This window comes from Cryptomeria japonica, chromosome 7 (assembly GCF_030272615.1).
Source record: "Cryptomeria japonica chromosome 7, Sugi_1.0, whole genome shotgun sequence".
NCBI lineage: Eukaryota > Viridiplantae > Streptophyta > Pinopsida > Cupressales > Cupressaceae > Cryptomeria > Cryptomeria japonica.
The window spans coordinates 554,790,982-554,802,918 of NC_081411.1; the positions used below are offsets into that span (position 1 = coordinate 554,790,982).

Consider the following 11,937-nt stretch of genomic DNA (forward strand, 5'->3'; position numbering starts at 1 on the left):
ATAATCAGATCTGCACTCCTGATTTTCAAATTGTCCCCCTCTCAAATGAGGTTCTCTTCTCCCTTTTATATCTTATTGTTGAAGGAGTCACAACTTTTCCTTCCATGTCTTTTGACCATTCATCAACTTAATTAAATTTAATTAGCTATATTTAATTATTTTCTTTTATATTTTAGTTTTATTTTATTTATTTATTTATTTTTATTCTTTTGTATTTTAATTTTATTATTATTATTATTATTAAAAAATTGTATTTCAAAGTAGGGACATTACAGTATGCCCAGGGTTCGCATTTTTAGATGCCGAAATGTTTAGTGATTCTAGTTTGAGCTTTTTGATATTCTTAAGACCTACAGTGCTGATTAGTGAACTCAGAACTTGTCTATCATGAGCTTCTAGTTTGATCTTTTTGATTCGGCAACATAGGACACAACAACTAAAGCTACTTCCACCAAAATTGAAGGATCCAGCATTCAGCTAATTCATTGAATTAGGTGGAAATGACATGAAAACTTGTAGCAAAATGAGGCAAAATATCCTGAAGAAATTCCAAGACTATTGTGAGGTAACAAGTAAAAGAGATATTATCTTTAGAATGATTCAAAGAGAAGAAGCAATGGAAAATTATATGTTGTGATTCCAAATCAATTTGGAAACATTTAAATAGTGCAAATTAGACCCCCTATTTGTGAAATTGTCATTCATGTGAAGCATTTGAGAAGACTTTCTAGAGGCATTAAGCTTGATTGACAATGAGATCTCTCATGGATAGACTATGATGAAATTTCATTCATTCACAAACTTGTGCAAGAATAGCCTTCAGGGCATTGAAACATTGTCAACCGAAGGAGAAGTAGTTGAGCCAAGGGTGTACAAAAGAAAATTTGAAGGCAAGACAAGCGCATGGAAGGCTGAAGCTTAAGTACGAGTTGAGGATTCTTACGTTGCCAAGAGTGTGAGAGAAGTACCTGAATGTCTGAATCAAAACTTTCAAGCAAGCAGATTCCAAGCACTAGGTTTGCATCAGAACAAAACCATGGCAAGACCTAGTGGAGAAAAGAAAAAGATACCCAAGTTTACTGGAAATGGATTGAAGGATCCCATCACATACTATAAGACTTGTGAAACAATATGGATAGTAAATGGGCAAGATGATATCAATTTGGCTAGGATCTTTTCCAACCACCTTGCAAGGTGTAGCAATTGACTAGTATATAAAAATTGACCAAGCCTCCATAAATACATGGGAGAGATTAAAGAAGGCCTTCAAAGAAGAGTTTAAATCGCTTCGTGATAATGAAATAGTAGCAAAAATTTACAATACAAAACAAGGTTAGCATGAAAACATATGAGCTATCATAGACTTAAGATATTGCTACTAAAACTGGAAACAAAATTGGTTGACAGTCTAAAAGAGCGATGGTTCACTGAAGGTTTATTTTTGTCATTAAGAAAAAAAATAAAAGTAGTACCACCCTCATCCTATTCTAAAGATTACAATCAGGCGATGGACATAGAAAGTGAAAATAAAATGTCCTCGCGCATCAAAAGAAAAAGAAAGGAAGATAGAAGTTCGGATGACAATAAAGACAATGAATTGGGAACAGTACAAGCATTCCAAAGGGACATGCTCCAAATGATGAAAGAATTGAAGGCAAAGAAAGAAACCAACAAAGAAACTAGAACTATAGTGTATTGAGTGCAAAATTGAGGTGCATACAAAAGGTTATTGTTCATTCAATAAAGAAGTGTCCATAAAATTTGAAGAGGATTATATAAGTACTCTTCATGCAAGAAAAGAAGTCCACTCCATCGAAGCAACAAAATGCATCTCCAAGAGGTTATCAAAACCAACGAGTGTGGCAAAATCAAATACAAAACAACTCCAAAGGACATCCTATCATACAATGTTGACAATGTAGTGAATGGGGACACTTTGTGAGAGAATGCCAAAACAAGCAGATTATTGTGCAAATGGTGTGGACCTGAAGACCATGAAGACACTAAATGTTTGAAGCAAAAGGCTAGCATCAACCTAATTAATGTTGACAGGAAAAATGAAGTACTAACCATTACTTGTGCCCAAGCAAAGAAGGCTATGTATCCAAAGCTACAATCAAAAAAAGAAAGGCTTCATGAAGCAAGGGTCAAAATGGAGAATGCCATGGACAATGAACGTCGCGACTCAAATGCAAATGCAATTACGATAACAAATCAATTACAATCTAATAAATATATAACAAGGCAAGTACTTCAAACTACTTGCCCAATCAAAGTAGTGGATTTATTACAAAGTACTCCTGAATTCCAAAATATCATGATGAATAGTATATCAAGGGAGAATGAAATGGTGCATGCTATGGCCCAATTAGAATCAAGTGAGAATGAAGATCTAATAACCGAACCTCTGCTATCGAGTGACCAAGTGATTGCTCCAATTTTACTAACATTAACACAACAAAGAAACCAATAGTGCTGAACATGGAGATTCTTGTAAGGAATTTGACCAATACAATTGTTGATGCCAAGTTTGGCATTAATGTGCTTCCAAAAGATACTTGGAGAAGTCAACGCAAGCCGACCATTTGGCCCCCAACGTTTCAACTAGTGGGTGCAAACCAACAAGGTATTAAGATACTTGGAGTTTTAATGGGAAAAAAGGTAATTATTTGAACCCAATCATTTTTGTTGAAATTTGTGGTCATTTCAACAAGGATAAAAGCATACAATGCATTGTTCCATAAGGGTTGGCTAGTAGCACCCAAAGCTCACAACTAGAAAAAGAATACAATCTCCATTGAGAACAAGGGTCGGAAATATATAGATGATTTGAAAAACCAAGCAATTAGTGAGGAAGCAACTTCCTCGGCTTCGCCAAATTCAGTCTTCAAAGAAGAATGGACACATAGTCAAGGTCCGATGCAACCGAACAACCACAAAAAAATTTGGAGTTAGAATCATGTTCGGGGAACGAGACAAATTTCTCTCCATGGCCTAATTCATTGGCAAATGGAAGATTATAAAGTATTTCCATCGACTTAAAATTTTCTTGAAGCTACAACCCTCAGTGAAGAGCAATCAATGAAAGAATGCAAAATTACCAATGGTATATCTTAGAGTACTAAGAGCAATTACAGGAAATGAAAATTATAAAATAAGAAAAAGATTGGGAAAGAAAAGGAAAAGGAAAAAATTAAATTCCATTGAAAATATAAGAGGGAAGATTATAAGTTGTGCCCACGTAATTATCAAGCCATACAGCGGTATATTGAAGAGCAATCGATGAAAGAATGCAAAATTACCGATGGTATATCTTAGAGTACTAAGAGCAATTACAAGAAATGAAATTATAAAATAAGAAAAAGATTGGGAAAGAAAAGGAAAAGGAAAAAATTAAATTCCATTGAAAATATAAGAGGGAAGATTATAAGTTGTGCCCACTTAATTATCAAGCCATACAGTGGCATATAGTAAAGTTGCATTTGATGAAGGTAATAAATGGTAGCAAGAGTCAAACAAAGCTATTTATTGTACCGTATAACTTCCATTCCACAATGTATGATCAAGCTATTCATTATTTTCTTAAAGTGCCAAGTAAACCTTTTAACATGACCAGTGACGTTGGCATGACACACCTTCTGATACTACGTGAAATGCTTTTGACCTGGAGCTACTTGGAGCTATGAACCAGTAAGGTCACAAATGGGGGACCTCATCCCATTTAATAGAGTTGAGGCTCAAACCCACAAGCACATTGGATCAAAGAAGGCACAAGCCTATGATCACAATGGCCCAATGGGGGTTTGGACCTTGGTGGTCACAACAACAACACCACCACTTAACCAACACACTATGGGAAGAACCACGATCAAGCTATTCAATCACTTGGCAATTAAAAACAGTTTTTCTCACCACGGCGACAATTCATCACTTCATTCCCCTACAAGTCATACAACAGCATAAAGTGAAGGTCTTTCAAATAAGGGAATAGATTATAAAGTGCACCCAAGACAGCTAAATGCTCAACAACTTGCATTCACTTAGATCATACAAACATCACTACTCATCATACGACATCCTAGCGTAGAGAAAACTTTCCATGGCATTGGCAAGTTGTTACTTCTAACATATGCCTCTCAACTCAACATACAATGACCCTCGCTACCCATCCTACAGCTAGCACTTCACTTCATCATACTACAACATCAATTCAATGCATGGAGGAGATCACCCCCTCTCTGTAGTGTATAGCAGTGGAAAGCTTGTTTGACTATGTGACAATGCCTCTTTCTAACGTACAACTATCCCTACACACCTACAGCTCCCTTCATTCTTGGCAAGGCAGCCCATTTTCTCCCTCGTGCATCCATGACAATGACATTTGGTCATACGGAAACACCATCCCCTCCTAGCATGAACGCGTGTCACTCCCAACTGCATCAATTTCGTCATTTGGGAATAGATAGAATCCCTCACCAGTCTGCGATGTCCTTCCTTCATAGTATGGTGAAGTGGATTCTTCAAGAAACATCAAACTTTATTGTGTTGCATAAGTTGGCTAAACACTCCAAAATCTCTATTTTATGGCTTTGTCAGCATTGCATTTTACCTCTTAAAAACTTCACAAAATGGGAGCATGCCTAAGGCCCTGCCACAAGACCCCACGAGGTGCATTGCTCCTCAACCCCACTACCCCTTGACCCCATTGGGAGCACTACCCCCAAACCCCTGCAAGGGACGCTACCCCTTCACCCCCCTAGGGGCATTGCCCCAACCCCCCATTACACTCATGATTTGCCAAGTGCACTACAAATCCAAGTTTGCAAGGTACACTCCCAAGTTCAATGTACAAGTCTTCATCAACAATATCGTCATCAATCTGTTACTTGTCATCTAGAAGACAACTTTTTCCTTTTAAGGGGGGATGATGTAATCAACGTATAATGTCTATTATTACGTTTCAATAATATTGGTTATCCATCTATGTATTAATTGTTTCATATTAATGTTTGTCGGCGAGAAAGTAGTATAATCTAGTCGAATCATCTCCAATCCTTGGCTGACCATCTCCGATCCTTTTGTAATAATTTCACTTGCAAATAAAGATATATTTTACTCTTGTATCTAGTATGCAATGTCATCTCTATTATTAATTCATGTATTTATTTTATCAGATATAGACATTAATGTATAATGTCTATTATTACGTTTCAATAATATTGGTTATCCAACTATGTATTAATTGTTTCATATTAATGTTTGTCGGCGAGAAAGTAGTATAATCTAGTCGAATCATCTCCAATCCTTGGATGACCATCTCCGGTCCTTCTTTTGTAATAATTTCACATGCAAATAAAGATATATTTTACTCTTGTATCTAGTATGCATTGTCATCACTAATATTAATTCAAGTATTTATTTTATCAGATATAGTAGTAAATGATAAGAAAGTGAGAAAAATCCAAATGGAGTGTCCAAGTTTGGAGGATAGAATCTATGACATATGAAGTTACATTCTATTCCTAGTAGGTTGACTCATGATATCTTGGGCATTAGAATTTGTGCCATGGATCTAGACACCTCTTTTGGGCTCATAAATTTGGCACATAGTTTAGGAAACCATTGATAATTTTTGAGTTTCGACTTGCTTATATAGTAGATGCTTGGGGTGGAGTTTTGGGATGCACTTCACTTTTACAAGGGTTATATTCTTGGATTTTCTCCAAATACAAGTTGAAGGTCTTGATTGAAAGAACTGCTACTTGGATAGTGTATTGTAATCTTTGTGTTGAAGATTATGAGTGCTTCTTTAATGCTAAGTTTTTACCCAAGGTATATCTTGTGTTGTGTGATCCTTATTTTATGTTGTATATTGCACGCATGTTGCTAGAGGAAACATGCATGTTGGTTATTCTTTCTTAAATTGTTAGATTGGCTCTTGTTTTAAATTTCTCCTCTCTTAGGATTAAGTAGGAAGTTTTGTATTTTTACCTAACTTCCTCTCACTTGGCATCAAATAGTAGTTGTTTGTTTTATCTATGTAAGGGTAAAGGGTTTTTTGCTTTTAGACTTTTAGTCCTAATTTGAGTGGGAGCTCTCTATACATTATCTTATTATAGGTCTAAGATATGGAGCACATCAAGGATAGTGATGTATAGATTCAACGACACTAACTTGAGTTGTGAATGCTCAAGATGGAGAATTATGGAGTTGACCATGTGGCAATGTTGACCTAGAGATCCTAGACAACCCCCTTGCTCTTTAAGTTGCATGTACTGGATGGAGGAGTTGGTCGTGTGATGATTTTGTCCTAGAACTCTAGTTTGATGGTATGGGACATATCTATAGTAATGTGGCAGTTGTGCAAAGCTTTCATCTTGTGGTTTTATATAGTTGGAAAGTGCTTATGTTGGGTGCTTCTGTTTTGGCCCCTAGTCACATGAGAAAGTATTGATTGTATCAAGTTTACACTGAGACAGGGGTACTTGGAGACTCCGGAGACAGCTATTTTTCAAAAATAGGAGACGGGGGGGGTACTTGGAGACGCCAATTTTTTTAATAAAAAAATTAATAATTTATAGAAAATCTGAAAATAGGTGTATATTTGTAAAACTAATTATGAATATAGACAGTGTATAAGGAAACTGAAGGCAACGGCCCAAACCAACAAGTTGAATATTTCAACACTGCAAATCCTTTTGCTATTATATGTGATTATATATATGATAAAGTGAATATAGATTATATATATAAGAATATGAATATAGATATACTCACAAGAATGAAGAAAGAAAATGTATATCATAGGAAAATTCCTGACTCTCAAGGATCTAATAGAATTTATCCCCATTGTGCATACCGCAAAATCTACATAAAGGAATTAAAAGAACAACAACAAGAATATAGAAAATATGAATATCTTTTGAGTTTTGCATTGAATTGCAAATAGTTGAATGGCAAAAACTTGTCATCTTGTTAGCTCACATTGATTCCTGCCTTGTGTTGGCTTATGTTTTCTCTTATGTGGTGTGTTTATTTTCCAGCTTTCCAGAGACCGCAGTTGAAAGTCTCCTGCAATTGGAGACATCTGAGGCAAGGTCTTTGGTGCTGAGGCGCATCTCGGAGACATCTCAGTCTCCAAGACACATCCTAGTGGGTCAGAGACGAATCTCCGTGCAACTATGGATTGTATTAACTACAATTTCAAGAGCTTATAATGGGTGCTTAGCTTTAGGCCCTAGTCACATGAGAAAGAAATGGATATTTAAACTCCTATCCCTTTGGTGTTTTGGGTCTCCATATACTTGCATGTTGTAATTTGTGATAGTCTGTCATTAAGAACATGGATCTGGTGGTTACAAATTTGTGGGTGTTTTAGATGTCTTCCAATGGATTCAAATTCACTTGATGGTTGTGTGGCTTGCTGCTACATGCAAGGCTACCTTTCAAAGAATGTGTGTTTTGCAGGTTTTTTGCTCAAAACCTGTATTCTTTGCAAACCTATGGAAGATTGCTTTTTGAATTGCAATTCACAAGGATTGCCCAAATGAGAGATAATTTCAAATCTGTATGCATGCTTTCAAGCATAGTTAGAGGAAGCTAATAGCAGATTTCTTAGTGCAGGAGTGTTCTAATGGGATAAGTCCCTCAATAGTCCTGCAGTAGTTCTTATTGGATTCTGGCAGTGGATTTATGATAGTTTTGTAGTGAGGAGGTTCTTGCAGTGGACAACATTATTGTTCAGCAACTGTGCAATTTCACTAGCAAATGTGTTTCACAGTTGGCATTTTTCTAGCTTTGCAACTTCAACAGTAGATATGTTCCACAAGATTGTGATTCTACAATGCTTAAGTTCAGCAGCAAAAATGTTCCATACTTGCAGCTGTGCATATTTAACATAGATATGCTCCACAACAAGAGGCTATGCAACATTGAACTTCAGTCGCAGACGGGTTCCATAGCAAGTGATTTTGTAGTTGTGCAACTTAAGCAGCACATGTGTTCAACAACATTGTGGATCTGCAACAATGAACTTCAGAAGTAGATGTGTTGCATAGCATTGTGGTTCTGCAGTTGTGCAATTTCAACAGTAGATGTGTTCCATGGCAATGTTGTTTGTACTAGTTAACATCAGCAATAGATGTATTCCAGAGCAGATGGTTCTGCAATGGTGAACTGCAACAACAATCTATTCCACAGAAGTGGTAATGTAGCTGTGAAAATTCAAAATCACATGTTCCATGGCAAGTGGTTCTGCAACAATGAACTTCAGTTGTTGCGCAACTCGAGTGGAAAGTTGAAACTTCAACAACAAGAACATAGTTGGTTGTGACAAATTGTCTTCCAGGGTGAAAATGTTAACCATGATGCCATGGTAAGCTCCTTGACACACAGATTTTTCACATGACATGGTTGAGTCTATGAATTTGTCATGAAGATGTTTACCGTGATGGCTTGGGAAGCACAAGATCACTTCCAGTGGAATTTTTGTAAGTGATTTGGATCTCTCAGTTGGATAGATGGTCTTCTAGTATTGAGGACGTGTATTATTCTACCATGGTAGAGTCTAGATCTCAAGTTGGAGCATTGACATGATATATTTGCTTTTGTAGAAAATCTATCGATAAAAGGCATCATCTTTTGTTATGGAGATGCAAATCATGGTGCCATAATAAAGTTCTTGGAGTCTGCACTGATCATACAGTGGAACCATTGGTTATGGTTTGGAGGTAGTCTTCTGGTGTTGGGTACAATGATAAGTTTGCCTTGGAGAGCTCCTGGATATTATACTATTACAATTGGAGTTCAGTTGGAACGAGATGATTGGTTGTGAACATATTGATGCTAGATAGATTAGGGTGAGGCTAAATATCTCCTTCTTGTTGTTGGAATGGAATGAATCACTCAAAAAAAAATTAACAAAAAGAACAAGCAACCTATACTGGGGCTAAATGTGAGTCCAACATAGACTTGAGCAAGAGATTGTTTAGAGAGTGACTCAAAAGTGAATCTAAGTAGGAGGAACAATCTCACACCCCCACTCTCAATGAGTTTCATTCAGCAGATAATGTTCTAATAGATCAGGCCTAAATGATTTTTAGATGCATTCTACATTATGCATTGTCTTCTTATGTTAATGAGTCTGGAGTTGTGGAGATGTCAATTCTAATGACTAGTTTGAGAAGTACATCTCATGGTTTTGTTATGTATTTTCTTCTTATGTGAGTCTTGAGTTGTAATATTGTTTCTGATGATGAATTTGAGAAATACAAGCATGGTTTGTGACTAAGGGCACTTTAGTAGTTGTGCAACTTCGGAGGCATGAAAGTCTATGATACTAAACTTCGAGAACATGTTGAAACTTCAGCCACAAATGAACTTTGACAACATGTGCACACTTTAGCAACAAAGCATATCTACACCACTGAACTTAGAAAACATTATGGAACTTCAATGGCAAGTTGAACTTCTCTTTGGTCACAAGTGAACTTTGGCAACATGTTTGCATTTCAAGAGCATGAAAGTTTTGCAGTACTAAACTTTGACAACATGTTGAGACATCAACGGAAGGTTGAACTTCAACATGTTTAAACTTAATGGCAGGTAGAATTTTGACATGTTGGAACTTTAATAGCAAATTGAACTTTCACAGGATGTTGGAACTTTGGTAGCCGATTATAATTCAATAGCATGTTGCTACTACAATGAAGTTCTACAAGCCAATGGTTTTGGACTTCTGAAGCAAATTGAGCAGAATATGTAGACAGCAGGAGGTCTACCAATGTTTGTGGTCAGTCTTTCAACTACAGAGACAGAGTATATCAAAACTACTCATGTTTGTAAGGAACCAATCTAACTCTAGGGATCGTGTACAAATATCAGGTTCAGGCAGGGTACAACTGTGTTTCAATGTGATTGTTAGAGTGTCATCTTGGTTAGGAATCTTATCTTTCATGTGTTGTTGAAGCACAGTATTACTTTGTTCATGACATGAAGAAGGATAAGAGAGTTATAGTCTAGATGGTGGACACCTTAGTGATTCTTGCAAATACTTTGATTGATGCTGAAGAAGAAGCAAGAGAGAATGATGAGGAGCAAGAGCAAGACAACAAGCTGCAGTTAGATGCAGGGTAAGAAATACTCATAATAGCATGGAAGTTACTTTGAAGTTTGAACCCTGAAGAGTTGATTGATCAGCCCACCAAGACGAAGAATACCTTGAGTTTGGTTAGGTGGCTAACCCAAACAATTTATGGTTAAAAGATTATATTCAAACTTTTAAAATTGATACACATGCAATCAGCAACTCTGCTTAAAGGAAAATTATTTTCTTCCTTGAGAATTGGATATATAGACACAAAAAGAGCCATGTCACTTTCCCAAACAATTATTGTTTAACATTTTACTTTAAAGGTGTCCTCTAGGACACCCCGAAGATAACAATTTGCAATGTAAATGTATAAGATGACCTTAAGTCATATTGGCATTCGACATTAAACCTCCAAAGTTGGGGAAAATCCAATTCTTAATCAGACTTTCAGAGGTTCAATGTCAATATCATACCAAAAAGGAGGTTCGCAGCACTGAATCACATTCAAAATTTGGAAGGATTCTCTGGAATCGCATCCAAACCTTGGAAAGGCATTCTCTGCATCAAATACTTGATAAACCTTTGTTATTCACAATTATTATGAATGTGGTATTATTACACATACAGGATGTCAAAATATACCCAAAGGTCAAAGTCATCAATGAAGGGGGATTGACTGCAACCAGATTTCACTTAAAAAAATTATGTGCGCACACTGCATTTGGTGGCTTTTGTCTAATCCTAGAAAATACACTGTTACATTTTTTTCGGTACTGTGAACATGTTACAGCATTTACTCGGTGGTAAGTAGGTGCCTTACAAAATACTGGGTTATAGATTCGACTCATGCTGACTCCTCAAGAACTCTGGCACCCAATTTACTATATATATATATATATATATAATTTTGAAAACAAAATCATGACGTCTACTGGATATTGACCTGCATTGGAAGGTAGGAAAGCACAATAGGCCTACATTGTTCGTTCCATTAATAAGTTGAAGAATCTCATAGTGTAATGCCCTCCAAATTCTGGTTTTGTGATGGCTAGATGAATTTTCATTTGCATGGTTCAATAAACAACAATAAGATCGAATAGAGATTACCTTTACGGCAACGGTTTGCATTGTTGCCTTGATGAGGCCTTTGCAGACGATTCCATAAACCCCAGACCCAATAATCTGGACTAGTTTGTAATTCCGTCCAACTGTAACGCGGCAAAAGAAAAGAAAACAATTTTAGAAACCTTTAGAAGAAAAGAAAACAATTTTAGAAACCTTTAGAAGAAAAGAAAAAGAAAAATCTCGATTAAATTGTTTTAAAAATTTGAACTTGAAGAATTTTACCGTCCCATATTTGGTCATCAACTTTGTAAATGCCTCTCTGGCTATCGATCTCCACAGCACAAGAAGTTGGCAAAGGCATTATGCTCTAATGTATCGTGCTGTTATTGATGATAAGTGCACCACATTAACTCATTATATCAGTGCACCCATTAATATACTCAGAACGCATCAGATTTTGAGGCGGTTATTTATCAGTTTAACATACTAATCCGTTGCTTCGTTTTCTGTTTCAAGTAGGCTTTTTTCTTCTCCCATTTCAAATATCTTAGGGAAGAGCACCATCGTTCCAATTGCCGTCATTTTATTGTCATGTTGACCTTCAATAATCGTCATAGTGAAAACATTATTAATAAATTTGTTTTGTATCAATAGCCCATCATTTTTTGTAATTAATTGGTCCATTTGTGCACAACTATTGGAACATTTGTCTCATTTGTGTACCACTATTGGAACATTTATGCACCACTATTGGGACATTTGACAACAAGTACTAGCGATTT

At 36.3% G+C, this 11,937-nt stretch overlaps 1 protein-coding gene across 3 annotated transcripts in view; it reads right to left on the reverse strand.

The window, feature by feature from the left end:
• The window catches only part of LOC131031156 (mitogen-activated protein kinase 4), a 104,815-nt gene extending 93,132 nt beyond the window's left edge, over window positions 1-11,683 (reverse strand). For 2 of the 3 annotated variants that reach the window (XM_059209394.1, XM_057962200.2), the window contains exons 1-2: window positions 11,438-11,683; window positions 11,198-11,298 (exon numbers count right to left, since the gene is read on the reverse strand). In XM_059209394.1, coding sequence (XP_059065377.1) covers window positions 11,198-11,298; window positions 11,438-11,445 — 109 coding nt within the window. In that variant the 5' untranslated portion in view covers window positions 11,446-11,683. The remainder of the gene's footprint in view (window positions 1-11,197; window positions 11,299-11,437) is intronic. The other variant, XM_057962199.2, reaches the window with a different exon arrangement.
• Between the last annotated feature and the right edge of the window lie 254 nt (window positions 11,684-11,937).